The sequence below is a fragment of the Podarcis bocagei genome, assembly GCF_964188305.1.
Source record: "Podarcis bocagei genome assembly, chromosome: 7".
NCBI lineage: Eukaryota > Metazoa > Chordata > Lepidosauria > Squamata > Lacertidae > Podarcis > Podarcis bocagei.
In genome coordinates, this window is record NC_138132.1 from 84,312,101 (window position 1) to 84,335,036 (window position 22,936).

General features: G+C 44.9%; 2 protein-coding genes across 3 annotated transcripts in view; both read right to left on the bottom strand.

Moving 5' to 3' along the window:
- On the bottom strand, positions 1–10,906 carry ERP29 (endoplasmic reticulum protein 29). Its single transcript, XM_081203242.1, has 3 exons — positions 10,731–10,906; positions 5,255–5,393; positions 1–1,418 (listed from the first exon to the last, which is right to left on the bottom strand). Exons 1-3 carry the CDS (start codon positions 10,872–10,874, stop codon positions 913–915), a joined length of 789 nt encoding a protein of 262 aa, XP_081059368.1. The 5' UTR covers positions 10,875–10,906; the 3' UTR covers positions 1–912.
- Positions 10,907–17,830: 6,924 nt separating this feature from the next.
- NAA25 (N-alpha-acetyltransferase 25, NatB auxiliary subunit) overlaps positions 17,831–22,936 on the bottom strand; it is a 40,438-nt gene continuing 35,332 nt past the window's right edge. The window contains exons 18-24 of one of the 2 annotated variants that reach the window (XM_081202976.1): positions 22,312–22,555; positions 21,991–22,114; positions 20,795–20,857; positions 20,204–20,301; positions 19,977–20,087; positions 18,531–18,677; positions 17,831–18,123 (exon numbers count right to left, since the gene is read on the bottom strand). In XM_081202976.1, the coding sequence (XP_081059102.1) occupies positions 18,001–18,123; positions 18,531–18,677; positions 19,977–20,087; positions 20,204–20,301; positions 20,795–20,857; positions 21,991–22,114; positions 22,312–22,555 (910 nt within the window). In that variant the 3' untranslated portion in view covers positions 17,831–18,000. Of the gene's footprint in view, positions 18,124–18,530; positions 18,678–19,976; positions 20,088–20,203; positions 20,302–20,794; positions 20,861–21,990; positions 22,115–22,311; positions 22,556–22,936 lie in introns of both variants that reach the window. The other variant, XM_081202975.1, reaches the window with a different exon arrangement.

Below are 22,936 nucleotides of genomic sequence, written 5' to 3' on the forward strand. Positions count from 1 at the left end.
TGAATTTTCCGCCCAATAATCTTTATTAGCAAATTAAGTACCCATGTAATTCCCCTCCAAAAAACATTTTTTGCAAATACTGGTCAGTAAAGAGACGAACGCCATTTTTGCCTCCCCATCTCAAATGCATGTTTTGCTCTGGCCAAACCCGGGCTCCCAAAAACACACACACACACAAATGATTCCACCCTCTGCTTGCTTGGATGGTTGAATTCCTCAGCACAGATCACACAAAAACAGGGAGGGCGGCCATCTTCTTCCATTGCCCGCCAGAACACCAAGCACCATTCTGAGGGCGGCCATTTTGAGCTCACCACGCTGACTGCAGCCCGCCATGAATATCTGGCAACTTTCCCCACCCAGTGACTCAATAAGCCTTCTCTTTTGGTTGTGGGCCAGCTGGCACGGTCCACGGCGTTACAGCCTGGTGGGGCCAGGATTGGCTGCACCTTGAGAATTCAAGCAATGACAACCGGTCACCTCGTGTTCCAAGTGCAGCCATTTTGAAAACCCCACCAGTGATGAAGAAGCCTGAGGGCGGCCATCTTGGAAACACGACTGGCATGGACAACACCTGTGAGGAGAAGCCTTTTTCTTAGAGGAGGAGAAAAGGGGAAGGAAAATTATTTATTTTTTTGCCTTTTGAAACAAAGGATTAACGGATCTTCTACCTGCAATTCTCTCAACAGCGCTGGGAACGATGGCAGTCTCCATACTGTTCTGAGTGGCACCTAAGGGATGCCTTTCGTTCAAAATAAAAGTTTTAAAAGGGTGTGCATGTGTGTATGTGGGAAGCTTCTCTATGAGGGGAATTTGTTAAAAGAGAGCGGGGCTTTTTTGCTTGCATGAAGGAGCACCAGATGGGGACCTCGACCCACTTAAGATTCCACAGAGCACGCCATTTCTAGCATGTCAAAGTTCCTCCTTCTCCTCCTTGGTCTTCTTCTGGAAGGAAGCAAGGATGTTCAACCGCTTCTGGAGTTCCTCCTTCTTGCCCTCGCTCATCTTGTTCTCCTCAATGAGCTTGCTGATCCGGGAGACTTCGCTGGCAGCAAACTGGTCCCCCTGGGCGAGGATTTTGCTCATGACCTTGACGTACTGCTCCGAGGACTTCTGCTCTGTCTCCTTCGCCCTGGCCAGGAGTTTCCGCCCTTCTTCCAGGAGGGCTTGACGCTCCAGCTCTTCCGTGGCCCTCACAAATTTGCTGGCCAAGGTGTCGAACTCCTTCAGGCACCCCGGCATCCCCATGTAGATTCCCCGGCTCTTCAGCCAGCGCTGCAGGGAGCTCGCTTTGACCTGCCCAGGGTAAGGCAAAGGGTTGTCCAGGTCGCCATCTTGGAACAGGTAAAAAACCGGGTAAGCGTCTTTATCAAGCTTGTACTTCTCCCCCAGTTCCATGTTCAGCTTGTCACCATAATCTGCGAACAGAAGACCGATAATAAAACAGTAGGACTTGAAAATGGGGCTATGGCTGCCTAAGGCTATGGCTGCAATCCTACAATGCCCAATGGGAAACCCAAAAACTCACGCAACATGTTCCCAGACAGCTGGGCCACTGCCAGTATAGTCCACGATCAAGATTGTTAAGTGTTGTTCAGCAACATCTGGAGAGCTGCGGTTTAACCGCCCTGGTTTCAGTGAATAAACACGTACTAGTCTTTCTCACTGAAACCTGTGGGTTTTTAAAGTGTCTAAATCTGGACTATATCGTTTTTCATTTTGAAATGTTCTAGACTCGGGACAGAGGAGCTGAGTCCTATACCCACACAGAAGTAAGCGCCACTTAATAATAATAATAATAATAATAATAATAATAATAATAATAATAATAATAATAATATTTTATTATTTATACCCCGCCCATTTGGCTGAGCTTCCCCAGCCACTCTGGGCGGCTTCCAATCGAGTGTTAAAAACAAAACAGTAAATATTCAAAACCTCCCTAAACAGGGCTGCCTTCAGATGTCTTTTAAAGATAAGATAGCTACTTATTTCCTTCACATCTGAAGGGAGGGTGTTCCACAGGGCAGGCGCAACTACCAAGAAGGCTCTCTGTCTGGTTCCCTGTAACCTCACTTCTTGCAATGAGGGAACCGCCAGAAGGCCCTCGGCGCTGGATCTCAATGTCCGGGCTGAACGATGGGGGTGGAGATGCTCCTTCAGGTATACAGGACCGAGGCCGTTTAGGCCTAACTTAACTTAATGGGGATCTCTATTCTGGGGAAGCACCATATTATTATTACAATTAATTCCTTAATCGCCTTCTAAACCACTGTCTCAGGGCGATTCACACATAAAATAATTAAAAACAGATAAAACCACACAACACAAAACCAAATACGTTTAATAAAATGCTAAAATCCTGACCAGTGAACACATGGTAAAGACCCATCTAGCCAGTAGGGAAAGCCTGTCCCCTGTAGAAGGGAGAATCTCGTATCAGAACCCCCCTGCTTGCAATGGGAGATCACTGCTCACTTGCGTAAAATCAGAGATTCCCTTTGGCCGGTAAAGGCTTCTCCCATTTTCATAGCAAAACGGAAAGGGGTTGTGTGTGTGCTTAGGAGACACCTGTGTGAGGCTGGCAAACAGCACTTGTCACGCAACATGCCTTGCACATTCCCAGGCAAAGTGATGATGCAGAAAGGAGCATGCACAGACACACACACATACACACACACCAGTCTTATGCATGGGGTGCTTGCTCATAATACCCCATACCTCATAACTGAACACATTGCAAGCCTTGCAACCTCTCTCTCTCTCCCCATCCCAGGTCTTTTTAAGCAAACACACACACAGAGGGTTTCCTGCGATTCATTGGTGCAGTAAACACGAATAATTTTGCAAAAAGCAAAATGCAATCAGCAACTTGCAAACCAGCAGGAGACACAACAAATTCTATGGAATGTGTTGTACCTCCGCTGTCATCTGCATCATGCACTTGACTACCAGCTGCTGAGAACTGCTGGTGCTCGGATCCTGCTTGCGGGTTTCCCATTGAGGCATCAAGCTGGCCACTTTGAGAACAGGATGCTGAGCTAGACGGCCTGATCCAGCAGCGAACCTCTTACGTGTGACATTTTACTGTCTTTTTGGTTTTTATGGAAGCCGCCCAGAGTGGCTGGGGAGGCCCAGCCAGATGGGCGGGGTATAAATAATAAATTATTATTATTATTATTATTATTATTATTATTATTATTATTATTACGCTGCTACATTTTCTTCCTCTCTGATAAGGAGCAGGTAAATGGAATGAGAGTGCCCACCGTTTTTGCAAGCTGCTTTCACCTCCCTGCAACCAAGTCCCCTGTTTCTCTAAAGGTCCAAGTTCGTCCACCCCATCACAAAAAAAGCAAGTTTAGAAATAATGAAGCACCGTATTTTTCGCTCCATAAGACGCACTTTTTCTCTCCTAAAAAGTAAGGGGAAATGTGCGTGCGTCTTATGGAGCGAATGCAGGCGGGAGGCAGGCGGGAAAAGCCCCCAAGAGCCAAACACATGCTCCGCGCGGCTCTTGCGGGGTTTTCCCCGAGGAGGGAGAAGGGCAGCCTGTCACTGACGGGCTGTCCTTCTCCCACCTCATAGAAAAGCCCGCAAAAGCAGCGCTCCCTTAAAGAGCGCGCGGCTCTTGCTGGCTTTTGCAGGAGGTGGGGGAATTCCCCAACCTCGTAGAAAAGCCCGCAAGAGCCGCGTGCTCTTTAAAGAGCCGTGCCTAGCGTGTGTACAGCTCTTGGGGGCTCCCCCCCCCGTCAGTCCCTTCTCCCTCCTCGGGGAAAAGCCCCCAAGAGTCGCACACATGCTCCACGGCTCTTGCGGGCTTTTCCCCGAGGAGGGAGAAGGGCTCTTGCTGGCTTTTGCGGGAGGTGGGGGAATTCTCCCACCTTGTAGAAAAGCCCGCAAGAGCCGTGCTCCCTTTAAAGAGCGCGCAGCTCTTGGGGGCTTTTGTGGGAGGTGGGGGAAGCGACAGAGGGCAGCCCCTCAGTCCCTTCCCCCACCTCCCACAAAAGCCCCCAAGAGCCACGCTCCCTTTCATGAGCCGCGCGGAGCTGCCCTTCTCCCTCCTGGGGAAAAGCCTGCAAGCGCCACCCACACGCTCCACGCAGCTCATGAAAGGGAACGCTAAGTAGAGCCTGGGATGCATACAGACTCTACTCAGCGCTCCCTTAAAAAAAAATTTTTTTCCTTGCATTCCCCCTCTAAAAACTAGGTGCATCTTATGGTCAGGTGTGTCTTATGGGGCGAAAAATACGGTAAGCACTGTGTTTCTGGCTGTGTGTGGCACCTTTTCTCACTCCACCATATAACATAAAAATCAGTAATGACTAGCTCTCTCTCACATGGTTTCCCTGCTCCTCAAATCAAAATTTGCATGGAATTTGCATGGGAGCGGGGAACTTAGGAAAAATTTCTCCTGCAGACTGGGCAATGGCAGGGGGAAAGAGGAAATTAAAGCCATGCCTGTCTCTTCTGCCTCCCTCTAAGAATCTTCAACACAAATTCTTTCCCTCCCCCCGAAAAACAAAAATTTCAATATCTTAGTCAGATAGTGAGTTTACTCCCTATTTCTTAATAATCCACAAGACCATCTCTCTCCCTCTCTCTCACACACACACAATATTCAGCAACGTCAACCAGTTAATACAATTAAAGCTCTGCTAAACTCAGTATAGAGGACACGGGTGGCGCTGTGGGTAAAAGCCTCGGCGCCTAGGGCTTGCTGATCGAAAGGTCGGCGGTTCGAATCCCCGCGGCGGGGTGCGCTCCTGTCGCTTGGTCCCAGCGCCTGCCAACCTAGCAGTTCAAAAGCACCCTTGGGTGCAAGTAGATAAATAGGGACCGCTTACTGGTGGGAAGGTAAACGGCGTTCCGTGTGCTGCGCTGCCTCGCCAGAGCAGCTTCGTCAAGCTGGCCACGTGACCCGGAAGTGTCTTCGGACAGCGCTGGCCCCCGGCCTCTTGAGTGAGATGAGCGCACAACCCTAGAGTCTGTCAAGACTGGCCCGTACGAGCAGGGGTACCTTTACCTTTAAACTCAGTATGTTGCATCAGCCAGGAGGAAAAGATGTTTGCAGAGATTCAGGAGGAAAGGCATCATTCTGATCAGCTTATCCTAAGCAAAAAGCCCTGCCTCCTTTTGCACAGTGTTAAGAGATACAACAGTTAATCTGGCATCCATTTAAAAAAAGAAGAGAAGTAAAAGATAAATTAATAGACCTCATGCTCTGTGTACAAGTCCGCCATTGGCATCTCACCTGATATCCCCACCTCGGCCACCAACAAATCGTCACTGGATTCTGAGCTTTCGGCCACCTTTTTGAACTCATCCTGCTTTTCTCCATAAGGATACTGGGTGTCAAATTTCACCAGCACAAACTTGTGCTTCGGGATCACCTAAAAGGAGAACACCACAAAAGCTCTGAATGTGCGGTGTCTGGAAGCGATCTGGTTTCCAAAGTCACCTGCAAAACACCTGAGGCATTCTGACTGCTGAACCTGAGGCTGTCAGTGGTCACTCAACCTTTACAGCTGGGATAAGGAACCTATCCCCACCCTGCCTGTCTCCCTCAATAATGACTGGGCAGTAAGTCCCATCATCCTTGACCACTGGTCATTGATGGGGAGTGGGAATGGTCCTTTGGAATTCAGCATGCACTTATAAAGAGAGAGGCACTGTGTGGCTCCTTCTCAAACACCAGTGCTGACCCCCAACTCTAGCTAAGTTCCTAGACGTCCAGAAATAATTTAGTCAATTGACTCTAGATCTTAAAATATCTTTTTTTTAAAAGCCATACTTAATTGAAATTCATAGGGGGGAGAAAACCCTAAATTTTAAAAAAAACCAATATTGTGTAAGTATTCTTATATAAATTTACAAATACAAATTAATTCAGTCTTAAAATATCTTCAGCTAATAGGATTCTGTGTTATCGTTGAAAACAGTTAAAAGCAGCTGTTTAAAACATTCGGAATTTCTAAATTGACGATAAGCCAAAAACAGATTAAAACATGTCAAAGTTCTAAATCGGTGGGTGCATTTGCCTAAACAATAACAATAATTTATTATTTATACCCCGCCCATCTGGCTGGGTTTCCCCAGCTACTCTGGGCAGCTCTCAACAGAATATTAAAAACACAATAAAACATAAAATGTTAAAAGCTTCCCTGAAAAGCCTTCAGATGTGTTCTAAAAGTCAGATAGTTGTTTATTTCCTTGACATGATGGGAGGGCGTTCCACAGAGCGGGCGCCACAACCGAGAAGGCCCTCTGCCTGGTTTCCTGTAACCTTGCTTCTCGCAGGGAGGGAACCGCCAGAAGGCCCTCGGAGCTGGACCTCAGTGTCCCGGGGCTGAATGATGGGGGTGGAGATGCTCCTTCAGGTGACATCTGGTGTCAACAGGCAGCGGTTTTAGGCTGCTGACTATCATACTAAAGACTGATTTCTTAGAAATGCAGATACAGGTATTATGCAGCACCTGTGTCAGTTCCGTATACAGTGGTGCCTCGCAAGACGAAAAGAATCCGTTCTGTGATTCTCTTCGTCTAGCGGTTTTTTCGTCTTGCAAAGCAAGCTCATTGAAGGATTAGCAGATTAGCGCTATTAGCGGCTTTTAGCGGCTTATCTGCTGATCGGATCAGCTGATAAGCGGCTTAGCGGCTTAGAAAAAGGGGGGAGGGGGAAAACCAGCAGGAACTCGCAAGACATTGTCGTCTTGCGAAGCAAGCCCATAGGAAATTCGTTTTGCGAAGCACCTCCAAAACGGAAAACTCTTTCGTCTAGCAAGTTTTCCGTCTTGCGAGGCATTCGTCTTGCGGGGCACCACTGTACCAACGTAGCTGAGTGGGCATTTATGCTGTAAGGCAATCTCACAGGTAAACTGGTCCCCAGTTGCTACTGGCTTTATATACTAATAGCATATATGCCACATTTCCAGTAATGCACTGAGCCATGCCATTAGTCCACCTTGCCAGCGTTGCCTACACAGACTGGCAGCAGTTCTCCATGTCCTCAGGCCAGAGTGCTGCCCGCCTGAAACCCCTTTTATAACTGAAGAGGCCAGGGAGCCTTTTGCATGCAAGGCAGCTGCCCCACCACTGAGCATGATCCTTTTACCCGCCAAGCATCTCATTTAAAAAGCTATTCTAAGGTGCAATCCTCATGTGAATCTGCAGAGTTGGCTGTCACTAAGCTCATTTTACAGAAGGCTAAAACAGGCTATTCTCCAGGGATAGTCCCATTCAACAACAAAAAAGGACAAAGGGTGTTCTTCGTTATTGAAAATTTAATAAAATTTAATAATTTAAATATTTTTTAAATGCATGGAGGTTGGGTTTCTTGCTGTACCCCACTTATCAGACAGAACTACTGCAGGGCACAAAAGTGCAGGATGTGACTTGTCTGGAGTTGCACAGTTCCCAGGCTTCAGGCGGAGACGCTCCAGTTCCCACGCCTCTGAGGCAGCCTTGCTTAATTTTGACTTAGCAAGGTATTAAGTGCAAAATGCCTGGACTCTGCTGTAGAAGTGCTTCGTGTTTAACAGTAGGCTAATAAAATTTGAGCGGCTATGACTACACGCAAACGTACTCTGGAAATGCAGCTAGCAAGATAGGAATCCTAAATTCTTTTCCAAAAATTATTAAGTTGTTGCACCCTGGAGCTTCCATTCAATTCCTCAGCATAATAAGCTCTTCAAGCTGGTTGAAATTGAAGTCAAGCACAGGTGCATTAATACCCCTACATATAATCTAACATATATGATCTAGCAGGGGTGCACAGATGCTATGCTCATGGGATCTGCTTTGTTTTTAACTAGACTCCCAGGAGACCCATTGAGTAGAGCTGGGAGCAAAAGATCTTTCATTCAGAATTATGAGCCCGGGAATTTATTTTGAGTGGCAGAACTGAACGGACCTCACAGTCCTTCCACGCACAAAAATCCATTTCTGGTTACCTCCCCTCCCCTTACTTCTTTTCAGAAATGTAATTTAGGGCGGGGGGGGGAGGTTTGTAGCTCAGTTGGTCAGAGTGTGGTGCTGATATGGTTGCAGGTTTGATTCCCGCATGGGACAGATGTATATTCCTGGGTTCCTTCTACAATTATATGATTCGACGATTAGACAAATTAATGGAAGAGAGGAATAAATTAAAAAATTGTCCAGTAGCACCTTAGAGGCCAACTAAGTTTAAGACAGAGCTATTCCGCCTGGCTTTCAATTTGAACTTAGTCTGATCTTTTATTCCCCTTCCTTCCCTCCCCCTCCCCTTTTATGAGATTACCCGCTCTGGGATCCCACAGCTAATTCTCTCAGGTCTCCTCGCTGGCCCAAATAGGACTAATTTAGCCAGGTAGCCCTGGTGATCAGCTAATGTTTATTGGATGGATTTCACCCCTAAATTGATTTTTGAATTCTGAATTTATTGTTATTCACATTTTATACTGTATTTTATGCTGTTTTTTGTTGTTGCAACAATTATGTGTTTTAAATTTGTTGTTAGCTGCACTGAGCCCAGTTTTCTGAACCGGGAAGAGCGGGGTATAAATAAAAAATTATTATTTCTTTATAGAAGTTTGTTCTGGGTATAAGCTTTCATGTGCATGCACACTTCTTCAGATACCTGAATGGAAGAGAGAGCTACTGATGGCTTCTACTAGCCAATTGGCTATGCTCTGGGCTCCACAACTGGAGGCAGCAAAGCTTCTGACAACCAGCTTCTGGAAAGCACAGAAAGGAAGATGCTTCTTGTGATCAGAAGCTCCTTGCCGGTTTCCCAGACACCTAGTTGGCCACTGCAAGAACAAGATGACGGACTAGATGAGCCATTAACCTGATCCTGCAGGGTCTTTGTATGTTCTTAACGTTTTGCTGGAAGAAGAGGTCTACTGCTGGCTGGTAAAGGGACCCCTGCCCATTAGGACCAGTCGTGGCTGACTCTGGGGTTGCGGCGCTCATCTCACTTTATTGGCCGAGGGAGCCGGCGTACAGCTTCCGGGTCAAGTGGCCAGCATGACGAAGCCGCTTCTGGCGAACCAGAGCAGCGCACGGAAACGCCGTTTACCTTCCCGCCGGAGCGGTACCTATTTATCTACTTGCACTTTGAGGTGCTTTCGAACTGCTAGGTGGGCAGGAGCAGGGACCGAGCAACGGGAGCTCACCCCGTCACGGGGAATCGAACCGCCAACCTTCTGATCAGCAAGTCCCACGTCCCTATATATTATATGCTATAATATGCGTCCCGTGCATTATATATTACAGGAAAATAAATTCTCCATATCAAGAGGAAGTACACCTCTGAGGCTAGGAATATACAATGGGGAGGGTGTGTGTTGTGTGTGTGTGTGTGTGTATTCAAAATGAGTCGCTGGGACTCTTAATTTCTCTTGAACCCATTTTCCACCCACCACTCCAGGACTGATCCTTCCATATGCTTGCTTAGAAATGAGCCCTCTTCATATTCTCAGGGGTACTCTCACTTCATTTTGCTCAGGGGAGAAATCCTTGGTGCTGATTCAGAAATCGTGCCCCTCCTCACCCTGCAAAGCAAAGCAAGTTTGCACTGCCCTTGGCATCCACTTGGACAACCATGATTGGTGACTGTCTGAAGCCACCTCCCTCACCTGGGTGGAGCAAGGAGACAAATTTTGCAATTAAACTGCAGGTTGCATATCAGAAACTAAGGGCAGAGAAAGAAGTGGGAGTGAAACGCCCCACTTGCAATACTTGTGGAGTTACACAGGAGTAAATTCCACTGAAGACAGTGGAGGTTAGTTCTAAGAAAACAGGCACAATAACTCCTTCAGGTTCCCCAACAAAAACACAGGATACTAATGGAATATCAATAATAACAGTGGCATAAAGGCTTTATTTTTAATCTAATCCAATCCATTGAATCAATATTGCAATCTACTGCTATCAACATGCATGATTCTGTATGATCGGATAACATAATTTAAGGCAGCGGGGCTAAAATAATTCAGGGTGAGATTTATCTTGTGTTCAGAGGCCTTTTGTGTCCTGAAAATGTGATGCCAAGCTAGTGTGTGCAAAAAGCAGGCCTAAGACCTGGGTTCAAATCCTCCACTCAGTCCTGAAGCTCGCTGGGTGACCTTGGGCCAGTCTCTCACTCTCTGCCTAACCTACCTCACAGGGTTGCTGTGGGGATAAAAGGGGGAGGAGAACTACCCATGCCACCTTGAGCGTACCTTGCCTGAAAAGTGGGATCTAAAAAGCAATACAATAAAAATAAAAACCTATCGCAAATACTGTATGCGCGGGGATCCTCGTTAGTATGGCTGCACCTAGCTTGTATCCAGGTCGCCTTTGTCCTCTCCAAAACCCCCTCCCCTTTTTCCTGCTTCATGCCAACGGGCGCGCCCCCTCCCCCCCATAATCGAGTTGGACTATGCCCTCTGCCACCCACTAATATGGGGAGGGGGCATGTTGCGCAGCTGATCCCTTTTCAGGCGCGCCATCCCAAGCAAGAGAGCAGGCGCGATGGGCAAATCGCTTTAACCAAGAAGCAAATCGGGCGCGCAACGCCGGACTTTTGCAAATGCAATTTGCAATTTTGGGCATGATTTGAGAGAGATGCCCCTATGTCCGCCGAGAGGAGGGAGGAATCGGAGCAGAAGCCCCCCCCCAGTTCATCCTCCCCCCAAAAAGCATGCAAGTGTCATTTCCAGCATCATCCCTCCCCTTAAGAAAACGAAATAAAAGGCAATTTGCTCTACCTTGTAGAAGGTGATGGCGTCGAGGGGCAGGGCGCCCTTGGTGTGCAAAGCGCAGCTGCTCTCCAGGTCCAAGCAGAGCAGCAGCGACAGGAGCAGCAGGGCGCTCCGCCGAGGGATCCCCATAGCCATGGCGACCCGGTGCATTTCTGGGCGAATGTGGAAGCTTCCACAGGGAGGGAGGGGCTTTGCTGGGCATGGCCACGTGACCAATCGCTGAGTTCCCTCCCAGGCACTTCAAAGGGCCGTCTCATTTAAGGCGGGGGGGCGTGGGTTAAACCACAGAGCCTAGGACTTGCCGATCAGAAGGTTGGAGGTTCGAATCCCCACGAGGGGGTGAGCGCCCGTTGCTTGATCCCAGCTCCTGCCAACCTAGCAGTTCAAAAGCACGTCAAAGTGCAAGTAGATAAATAGGTACCGCTCTGGTGGGAAGGTAAACAGTGTTTCCGTGCACTGCTCTGGTTCGCCAGAAGCGGCTTACTCATGCTGGCCTCTTGACCCGGAAGCTGTACGCCGGCTCCCTTGGCCAATAAAGTGAGATGAGCGCCACAACCCCAGAGTCGGCCACGACTGGACTTAATGGTCAGGGATCCCTTTACCTTTACTATGTTGCAGAGAGGCACAGCTTTCCTTTGCCCCAGGATCCAGCCCGGGCGACCCATGTTGCTTTGCTCATGCCTTCTCTCCCGTCTTCTGTTTGGCAGCAAGGAAGGCCCACGTTTGCAACGCAAGGTTCAAGCAGCATGTGCAGAGTGCATGTAGTAGTTTAGTTGTTTAGTCGTGTCCGACTCTTCGTGACCCCCTGGACCAGAGCACGCCAGGCGCTCCTGTCTTCCACTGCCTCCCGCAGTTTGGTCAAACTCATGCTGGTTGCTTCGAGAACACTGTCCAACCATCTCATCCTCTGTTGTCCCCTTCTCCTTGTGCCCTCCATCTTTCCCAACATCAGGGTCTTTTCCAGGGAGTCTTCTCTTCTCATGAGGTGGCCAAAGTCTTGGAGCCTCAGCTTCACGATCTGTCCTGAAGTGACCTTGGGCTGCTGGGTGACCTTGGGCCAGTCACACTTCCTTGAAGTCTCTCAGCCCCACTCACCTCACAGTGTTTGTTGTAGGGGAGGAAGGGAAAGGAGAATGTTAGCCGCTTTGAGATTCCTTAAAGGGAGTGAAAGGCGGGATATCAAATCCAAACTCTTCTTCTTCTTCCTTCCAGTGAGCACTCAGGGCTGATTTCCTTAAGAATGGATAGGTTTGATCTTCTTGCAGTCCATGGGACTCTCAAGAGTCTCCTCCAGCACCATAATTCAAAAGCATCGATTCTTCAGCGATCAGCCTTCTTTATGGTCCAGCTCTCACTTCCATATATCACTACTGGGAAAACCATAGCTTTAACTATACGGACCTTTGTTGGAAAGGTAATGTCTCTGCTTTTTAAGATGCTGTCTAGGTTTGCCATCGCCTTTCTCCCAAGGAGCAGGCGTCTTTTAATTTCGTGGCTGCTGTCACCATCTGCTGTGATCATGGAGCCCAAGAAAGTAAAATCTCTCACTGCCTCAATTTCTTCCCCTTCTATTTTCCATGTGATTGGACCAGTGGCCATGATCTTAGTTTTTTTGATGTTGAGCTTCAGACCATATTTTGCGCTCTCCTCTTTCACCCTCAATAAAAGGTTCTTTAATTCCTCCTCACTATTTCACACAGAGTGCATAGCTGTCAGCTTTTCCCTTTTCTTGCGAGGAATCCTATTTTAAATCAGGGAATTTCCCTTTAAAAAAAGGAAACGTTGACAGCTATGGCAGAGTGCCTTTCCCCCTTGTCATTGCAATGCAAGAAAAGCAAGCCCAGCTCTGTATCCCAGACATGTATAAGATAAACAAGCTATAGCTTAGGGCCCCACTCTCTCTAGGGCTCCCAAAAAATGTAAAGGAAAAAGAAACTGGATGTACATTTCCAAAATAGAAAATACAAAAAAACCCAAAAATCTACAAACAGCAACAAGTGTTTTGTGTTGTGTTGGCTCCTATGATGAAAGTAATGGGCCCCCAATCATTTTAAGTTAAGAGCTTAATAATTATTTCACTATTAAAATACTTCTTCTTAATTGTATTTCACTATTAATATACTTAATTGTATTTCAGTTAACAATTACTTTGATAAAATACATATTTTTTTACGTGCAAAAGATACCTATTAGGTATACCTTTAGATACCTTTAGATACCTATTAGGTCCATAAATGACCATATAGCATATTCAGATAGGTAGCCGTGTTGGTCTGCCATAGTCAAAATAAAAAAATTCCTTCCAGTAGCACCTTAAAGACCAACTAAGGTAGTTCTTGGTATGAGCTTTCGTGTGCATGCACACTTCTTCAGATACACTGAAACAGAAGCATATATTCAACACAAAAAACAGCGACAATTTGTTGTTGACAAAGGACAGCTGAACATCTAAAGGGCCCCATTACCTTCAGTTGCCTAGGGCATCATCAATAATTAATAATAATACTCTGGGCAGCTTCCAACAAAACACTAAAATACAATAACCTATTGAACATTAAAAGCTTCCCTAAACAGGGATGCCTTCAGATGTCTTCTAAAGGTTTGGTAGTTGTTTTTCTCTTTGACATCTGATGGGAGGGCGTTCCACAGGGCGGGCGCCACTACCGAGAAGGCCCTCTGCCTGGTTCCCTGTAACTTGGCTTCTTGCAGCGAGGGAACCGCCAGAAGGCCCTCGGTGCTGGACCTGTGTCTAAACCTAAATCCGGCCCTGATCCCAGACCCCGGTGGTGCAGCCAGGTACCCAAGGCAGAAAAAATAAAGGGGTCTAGGCCAGGAGCATCCTTTGTTTGCAGGAGAACAGAGAAAGCTGCTCTGCTTACCATTTGAAAATTGGCAGGAAGGCAAGGAGAGGCAAAGAAAAAATGATTTGGGCAAGTTGCTGCCAATCTCATGCTCTGCAGGAGGGGAACGGGCAGGGAGTCAATAAATGTGATCCTGCCTTATCCCTGGCCACCCAAATCCAGTGTGAATTAAAAACAACAGTGCTCTCCCAAAATATCTGATTTAGAAAATCTATAAGGGGAAAGAATGCTGAAGGTGAATTGTCTTTTACTACCAAAGCCCTTGGTCAAGTGGGTGCAAACTGATTCCAAGTGAAGCTGAAGGGAAAATCACGCTACTGTATTTCCTAAGCCACTCTTCCCTACGAGACCCCAGCACATTACAATTTAAAATTAAATTAAAACCACAGTGCCACTCGCGTCCCTCTACAATTTAAAATATAATATGGGAAACAAAGGTAAATAAAGAGTATAGTGCTCCTTTGAGAGGAAGGGTGGGATATAAATTTAATAATTTTCTCTGAAACTTTCTGGGCCAAATCTGCCTCTTTTGTAGCTAAGCATTAAAAAAGCAGGGCTGGCAGTCTAGAAATCCTTCATATTTTTGCAAAATAATGATAATCCCACACCCTTAAAGAAAAAGGCAGAAAAAACTTGTTTATAAAGAAACTGACCTTTATATATATATTTATATATATATAAATTATAAATCCATCCAGTTTAAAGCAGATTTGCTAGCAGTTTTGTCACTTAAAATTCTGTCAGCTGCTTAAGTGTTTTACAGACCTTCCAAAGTCATAAATTACAGAGAACAAGTCAAGGAATAAAAAGTTCCAAGCTTTCTTGCATATAACTGAAATCCCCTTTATAGATCAAAGTAAGAGACAAACCCTCCTCCATGATTCAACATAACAATTGCAAAATATAAATGCAATTTTAAACAAGTTAAAAATTACTAAAAATATACACACACCCTCCAGCTAAATGGGCAATACAGGTGGCTGATGTAGTTTTCTTGAGAAAGAGGAACGTAACTGGATTACAACAATGAAATATTTTAACTTTAGAAATTGGTTGCTGGAAGCAGCTGCAGAACCATTTTGGCTCGTGATCCCAGCACTGCATAAAAGTAGTCTGTAGCTCTCTTTTTATACATGTTTAAGTTCATGAAAATGAGATAAAACAGTAGTACATTATTTCAAAAATTCAGAAAGGGAGGTTTGTGTGTATATATGTGTGTTGCTATAGAAGGTACGAAAACATTTGGTTTATTAAGAACTTGAGTTTTGTTGACAACGATCAGTTTCTCCAGAAACTTACAATTTAACTTTTCTGCCAAATTCTCTCCCTGTAGTGGACCCAAATGATTATTGTGCTGGAATCTGATGCTGCCCCCGATACATAAGTAGTTGTCAGAGAAAAACCCCAAACAAACTCCTATGTAATGGAGTATTTTGATCATAAGGAGTGAGGAGCAGGGCATGTATTTCCTTGATTGGATCCTGAGAGCTTTGCAAACAGCTGCTTCAGAAAAAAATTCAAACGTGTAGGATTTTCCATTTCTTTTAAAGGGCAATGCTGCTACTCACATGGACACGCCCGCCCCACCTGGATTTCAGGAGAAATTGGTTCCAGGCCCAGCACAGAAGGAAGATGTTGCCACAAAGCAGCACCACAACAGGCAAGTTACACAAGAGCACAATTGTCTTAACCGAAGGCATTCACAACTTGGCAAACAGAATTCACCACCCATACCATTTTGAGATACTTCTTGGTTATCCCCATTGCCTAACATAGTTCTGTCCCCTGCTTTTGTTCTGTATGGAGAAAGGTGGGGACTCAAAAGGATTATTTTTGCTTATGTCTTTAGTGACCTCTAGCACTGCCAACAAAAGAAAATACCTGGAATCAAGGTGTCTTGATGCAGGTGGACTCCTTTTAGGAGCTGCCAGTGAAATGTCTCTGGAACCTTATTTGATTCTTGCTGTAACTGGTTTTTGTTTTTTTTAAAAGCCTCACTTCCAAAAGCAAGCACAGAAGGCCTTCATTCTCCAATGGATCCTACTGGCAAATCTAGACTTCAGTATGTCACTAAATTGCATGTGTAGCTGGAGTGAAGAACAGTTCCAGATTAAAATAAATAGACTGATTTATTGTGTGGTGTCTAAGAATCGTGCTGGGGTTTCTGGACAGAAAACATATTTATGTAGACATCATTCTGACACTGACACACACACACACACACACACACACACACACACACACACACTGCTCTGAGGAGCAAGTTGATCACACTACCAAACTATTCAAGGTGGGTTTCACACAACAGCTTTCCCTCCTTCAGCAGGTAGAGTGGGGATTGTTCCTGGAAGAAGCAGGTACTTCTCCTGGGAATGTCAAGATGGCCACGGAAAATCTACTGGTCCCCCTCAGCTGTGCGAAATGGTGATTAAGCAGGCTGAAGTGGCTAGAATGTACTAACACATCAACACAACTGGCGAAATAAAAGCCGTGTGGATCATTCCTAAAAGTACACCTGAAAATTTTATGGTGAAGGTCTTCAGATCCCTCCTAATTAATAGCAGAAATAGGCTAATCACAAAAGTTCACAGGGCCTAGAATTCTGCACAAGGAGTCCGTAGTGGACTGGCCACAAGAGAAAGGGCTCACCCACTTGTTTCTAGGAAAAATGATGTGCCATCCCCCAAAACTACCAGCTCTTTCAAAAATTTAAACCTTGTTATCTGATTCTGTTTTTCCTTTAGCCAGGTATCTGCCAAAGCCTGAAGTCTTTGTTGCCAAAAAAAAAAAAACACCACCTATTTTCAGTACCCATTGATTCTGAAACAGCTATAATTTGATAGGAAAAAAGTTTAGTGGTAGAGGCAACTCCCAGTTTAGGCGCGTCTGAATGATGCATGATGGTGCCGAAGTGCACATCGCTAAACCCGTAAGTAGCCCCAAAATGTCATAAAGATGCCATGACAAGGGGCTGGATGGGCTGGGCTTATGGAACAGTACCCCCAAACAAAACAAGGACTGCCTGTACCATGTAACATGATGAACAAATTAACAAGGAGTGGGAGGAGGGATATTCAAGGTGGTGCCTGGATAATCAAGCCTGCTACACTTGCTTGTATTTGGTTGCAAAGGAAGATCAACATACTTTATCGAAAGCCATTTCTTTTGGCCAGATGATGATTTCCATGCATTTAATAAAATCCAAGAGGAACCTACACAAATGTTCACCAAAAGCTGTTTTAGAGAAGATGAAAGGTTTGGAATGGTGAGAATGAACAGGATTTGAAATTGATTTTCTAGAGTCTCATCCAAAATTTATCTAATGCACATTTCCTAACGATGCCCAGGATCAATCTTAAGAGATTTACGAATAACAGGAAGCACAACTCAGACCATGCATCCTGTTTCTCACCACATAAACTTGCTTGAAATGCACCCGTACACCTAATATGAAGCATCCAAGGGCACAGACACCACCTCAGCAATTCATCTTTTACACAAAGGAAGATAGGTGTGTTGAGTTTATGGAACAGATTACATATACACACCTTCAGCCGTTAGCCAATAGTTCCATTTGCACTGAGCTGCAGCCAAAGTTGAGTTTTCAATCAAGTTTATATGTTTCTTTTGCCATTATTTCACCTTGGAACAAACTTAAGCAGATACCAACTTTTTCTGATTTGGTTTTGTTTTTCCTTGCAGGACTGGAAAGCAAGACACACAAAGGCACACGAGTTGCAACTCACTCAGGCAGTGCCTTCAGTTGTTAGGTTGGTGGTGTGAATAAAAATAACTGTTCGGGAGTGGGGGAGTGAGTCACCTGTCCTGGGCCAATTAGTTCACCAAGCAGTCGTACAACTGTTCTCGGGGGGGGGGGGTGTTGGACGGGCAGAAAGAAAGAACACCCAATAAGTTACACAGTGGAGCACTGGGCTCTCTGAACATCTGCTTTTCTAAGGCAAGAAACTTGCACACAAAACTATAAATGCTGCATTGTGTGATGGAAAAAAATACAAACTCCTTTGAAATATGCTTTACACTGGATTTCTATTGCTGCTTCTAAAGACTTCAAGCCCCCAGAGAGCTTCTGGAGAATGCCCCCCTCTCCCCACAAAGGGAAGTGAAAACAGGTTAGGGCTTTTTGCCTCTGTTACAATATGCTTATGAACATGTATAAAAAAGTGGTCTAACCCTGACGGACAAGGGTCCCTGCTTCTGGTTTTTATGTACAATAATTTAATCAGCTTGAATATATCTTTTTAATACATAAAAAAAACTATTTTTACGATCAAAAGTCCTTCATGCATTTATGAGGAAGTTCCAGATTTTTAACGTTGAAGGGATGGTGGCAGATGCTGTTTCTTGTCTGTTGTTGGCATTTCAATCTTGACCCTTGGCACCCAGGACACACTTCCTTAAACCTTTAGAGTTTTGATGGTATCAAGTCTCTTTTTCAGTAGTTCTGCCATTTCCTGTATCGCATGTTGGTAACTGTTCTGGACTTTCCTCAGCACAGTCTTTGTAAACTTCTTTTCTTCCTGGGAAGAAACATTTTTTTACACAGATAAATAAATCATCTGTGTGTGTTGTTATGTAAGCAATTTATATACCACTTAACTATAATGGTTGAAGTGGTTTACGAAGATACAATACAAAAATGAAAATCAGTTAAAACTATTGAATCAAACTACACCTAAAACGCCTGCTGGAATAAAAAATTATTCCGTAGGCACAGAAGTTCAATATGGAAAGAACCTGTCTGACCTCAACTGGAAGGGAGTTCCATAAAACTGAGCCCACAAATTATACAAAGTGTAATTAAACACTTTAATTACCTTTAAAAATGTCTCAAAGTACAATTGCACCTAACGCTAAACAGCAGTTTGTTTTAATCCTGAGTCATCTCAAATCATAGAACCTCAATGTATAAGCAACAGTTTCTTACCTGCGACAGTAAATTGTCCTCTATGGAGAGTTCTTCAAGTTTAAGCGCAGCTAGATTGATTTCCAGCCCTTTGATATGATCTATCACATTGGAAATGAGAGTCTGGAGACCGGAAATGTAATCCTGAAAGCTGGTGAACACAGGGGGCTGCAGAGAGAAAAATAAAAGCTGTTGCACCCTGACCCACCAATTCTCTGTCCAATGTTCTCCATAGAAGTATATCATAGGTTTCTATTTCGGAGGCAGTGCTTTTTAATAGATATGTTTAGCAGCATAATGTAGGGACGCGGGTGGCGCTGAGCCTCTTGAGCTTGCCGATCGGAAGGTCGGCGGTTCAAATCTGTGCAATGGGGTCAGCTCCTGTTGTCCTGTCCCAGCTTCTGCCAGCCTAGCAGTTTGAAAGCATACCAGTGCAAGTAGATAAATAGGTACCACTGCAACGGGAAGGTAAACAGCATTTCTGTGTGCTCTTATCACTTATCATGGTCCACCAGGTGCCAGAAGTGATTTAGTCATGCTGGTGACATGACCCAGGAAGCTGTGTGGACAAACGGCGGCCTCCACAGCCTGAAGAGTGAGATGAGTGCCACACCCCGTAATTGCCTTTGACTGGACTTAACTATCCAGGGGTCCTTTACCTTACTTTTTTACCTTAGCGGCATATCGAGTACAAATCAAAACTATATTATTATTGTTGCTGCTATTATTAATCCAATTTCTCACCTGTCCTTCACCATAAAATCAAAAGGCAGGTTACAGTAATTAAAAAATTTGTTTTAAACAAATTAGTTAAGAGTAGGTCCTGAAAATATATACCTCAGGTGTTAAAGGCCAGGGTAAAAAGTAATGCAATGGAAGCCAATAATGAAAGTTTCAGGTGTGTAAGGACTGCTACAAAGAATGCTGTCTCCTGGGTGCTCACCCCTCAAACCTCTGAGGTGGAGCTACCAAGAAGGCCCGCCTACCTGAGAGAAGGCACCCTTTCTGAACATTGCTACAACTAAACATGGAAGTTTCCATTAGCTACCGTAGCTTATAACTGATAAGAGATCTATTCTCTGTGGTTTTAGTGTAATCTTTCCTTAAGACCATCACACCTCTATTAAGCAAATTCCATTAAATCATTACAGGAAACCCCTGTTCTAGGCGTGAACAAGATGTGAGCGACTGCGAACAGACCCAAACCCAGATGTGACCCGGAAATGTCATAAAAGATGTAACCAAAAGGGTGGAAGAGGGGCTGGGTGGAGCATTTGCAGGCTTTTTCAATTAAGACACGATTTCACAGAAGCACGCAATGACCCGGAACGCAAGCCCCACACAAATCATGGGTTGCCTGTGCGCATTGAATGGAAGCAGTACTTTATTTTGCCTGTTCTGAATCAACAGTCCATTTAAATTGTGGCCTGTGGATCAGGAGCAGTCCCCAAAACCAGCATTTCCTACCATTGCTACAACACTCTCTTTTTTCTTCTTTTTCTTTTTTTGCAAGCTTGATCTGTAGGGCCTGAGGACGGCGTCAGAATAACTGCATACCCACAGAACAATGGAGATGGTCTGCAAGAGTGAGAAAAGAGGTTGTCACGCAGGCACTTTAGGGGCACTGATGGGTTTTTGCAACCGACAAATGGGGGGGGGGGCAGGACCAGCTTTCCAAAGGTCTCATTACTCACCTCCACGAAGAAGACCAGATTTTCTAAAATATTCGGATGGGTTTGGAACCTGCCTTCCCTGACTTCCAACAAATCACCTTTACATTTATTGAATTGATCTGTTTTTTTTTTAAAAAAAGAAGGAAACAAGGTGAAACTTGTGAGAGAGAAAAATCAAGTCTTACACAAGGCAGCATATTGGGAAACACTTTTTTGTGGCTTCCCCTTTCACAATCTGCATGCAAAGCATGCACTCTATAACTAAGGTAGAACTTTCCCCATCCAACATATCGAGCTTTATTAATATTGTTTTAATTTGACTGGTGCTTAATTACTTTTTAAGGATTCTCTTTTCTTTGTTTTTAGCCCCCCCCCCCAATTATTTGTTTTATTTTTACTCTGTGCATTATTTTGGCAGTGCCTGCATGGAATGGAAACCATCTTTCCAGAAAGTCAGCCACAAAAAACAAGCCAATTTATTTACTCCTGGTGATACCCTCATATACAAAGAAAAGTGAAGTTTTAATTGCATATGCTTAACTGATAAGCATGGACTAGAGAAAATTTTTTGTGGGCTAGAATTTTTGGTAATGTGATTTTCAGCAGATTTACCTGTTAGTTGTTCTAGTAATGATTTAAAGCTATTTCCTATTCTCTCTTGAATTGCTGCCGAATCTTCTGAAAATAAAGAAAAGTTATCAAATGGCTTATACAAATAGTCAAATTATCTATCTGTATATATCTATATCTATATCAAGGGACAGAATTAGAAAAAATACAATGAAAACAAGCAACTGCTGGAGAAGAAAAAGACTATCACAAAAAAAAACAAAAAACACACTTATATTTGCTGCCCTACGGGGGTTGAACTAGATAGCCCTTGAGGCCACATCCAACCCCAAAAATGAAAAACAGAAACATATCTTTGGTCACAATTAAGCAAAGCAGTCCTTATAGTACAAAAATCCTTCAATATATTTCTGGGCCCACCCTATTCCTGTGAATCTTAATTAGTTTTAAACCTCTTCTAATGCTCTTTTTTTAATGGCTGAAAGTCACCCTGGAACCTTAAGTGAAGGGCGGTTAAGAAATCAAAACAAGAAGTGGAGAGCAAGGACTGGCACACGGTATGGACCACAAGGCTCACTGCAGGGATGCTGGACAACAACTCCCATTATTTCCCGACCATTGGCTGTGGTGGTTGGGGCCTATGGAAGCTGGAGGAGCCAGTGTGTATCCCATTTCTGATCTAAGAAAAAGCATTTGCCTGCTCTCAGGAGAGAATGCCTCCTTTAATTAGAGGCATTCTTCCATCTCTTTCTATACAGTAGGGAATGGACACTCAGTGGCTGTCCAGATATTGCTGAACTACAACTCCCATTAGTCCAAACCATTGGCCATCCTAGCCAAGGCAGATGGGAGTTGGATTCCAAGAAGATCTGGAGGGCCACACGTTTCCCACCTCTGCCTTGCCAGATTGTAATTTTCATTTTTAACCCGAGTCAACGAAAGTACGGAGACAAGGCAGAAAATTCCAAAGAAAATGGTCAGAAGGCTCATAGCCAGATGGCAAGCTGAGATTCATTGGATTTTTTTCAAATCTTAAGCATCGGGATTTTCTCTAGGATTTTTTCTTTTTTAAAAAAAGCTCAGAATTCCACAAGAAAAGCCTTTGGCATCAACAGCAGCTTGAAAGAGGCCAATATCTTCAAACCAATCTGAAAGAGCAGCACACCCATGTACGCCTCCCTCCCGCTTCAGCAGACACACCTAAATTGGCTGCTGGCCCCAGGAATTTCAAGACTTACCTAACCCAATAGTATCTAATTCATAAATTTCACTAACAAGGTGAAATAAGCTGGTCTGGCACTGGCAGCTCCCACTGTTGAAGAAACCAGCCATTCGGGAAGGTGGGGGGCCAAGGACCGGATACTAGGCGGGAAGAAAAAAAGGGGGGAAGAAAATTAAATATTGTACCTGAGAAAAGCAGAGTTGGTTCCTGGTATGAGCTCATTAGCTCTCCAATTAAAGCACCATGCTGGCACATCGGAAGAATCTCAACTCTTATGTCTCCTGGCATAATCACAAACTGTTTTAAAGAAATCAGGAACAGAATCTCTTAGCTGTACCTGAACTTTCTGCTCAAGGAACTGCTTTCCAGACTTCACTGCAGCGTCCAGCTTCCGCAGCAGAGCTCTTATCATGTCGATCTTGGAGGAGACGCCATTTTCTGTGGTTTTCTCGGAGTTCTTTGGCTGGGCGTTGTGGCCAAGAGCTGGCAGGCCACTTATGAGCCGCAACATCAAAGATCGGATCTGCAACCATATGGTCTCTTCCTCCAAGGAGAGTTCCTTGTGTTCTTCAGAAATGCCCCTGAGAGAGAGAGAAAAGGAAGGAGGGAGAAGGGGAGAGGGTACCCAAGAACTGAGACACAGAAGTAGAAGCTCAAGCTTCCCTGCTCTATTTGCAAGCCCAATGCTGAGCCACAATCTGATTGTGGATGGGCAAGCCGAACTGGTGTGCATCACCGAGATCTAGGTGGACCTGATTTGACTCAGTTGTGCCTGTCCTGGTTCTTGGTGCAACATCAATTCAGACTGGAGGGGTGGTGGGGGAGTGTTGCTGTAGTCCGTAGAAGTGCACTTACTACCATCAGAAAACCCTTCTCTCTTGGAGCGGGACTGGAGAGCCTTCATCTGGTGTTATATTACTGTAATGTGTTCTATGTGGGGCCGCCATGGTTTGGAAGCTCCA

What these genes read in the sequence shown, in the direction of transcription:
- ERP29 (XM_081203242.1), bottom strand. Translation starts at nt 10,874, where the DNA reads ATGCACCGGGTCGCCATGGCTATGGGGATCCCTCGGCGGAGCGCCCTG. An exon ending in ACGCCATCACCTTCTACAAG is followed by an intron (nt 5,394 to 10,730) that starts GTAGAGCAAATT and finishes TTCTCCTTTTAG; the next exon opens with GTGATCCCGAAGCACAAGTT. An exon ending in GGCCGAGGTGGGGATATCAG is followed by an intron (nt 1,419 to 5,254) that starts GTGAGATGCCAA and finishes TTCTGTTCGCAG; the next exon opens with ATTATGGTGACAAGCTGAAC.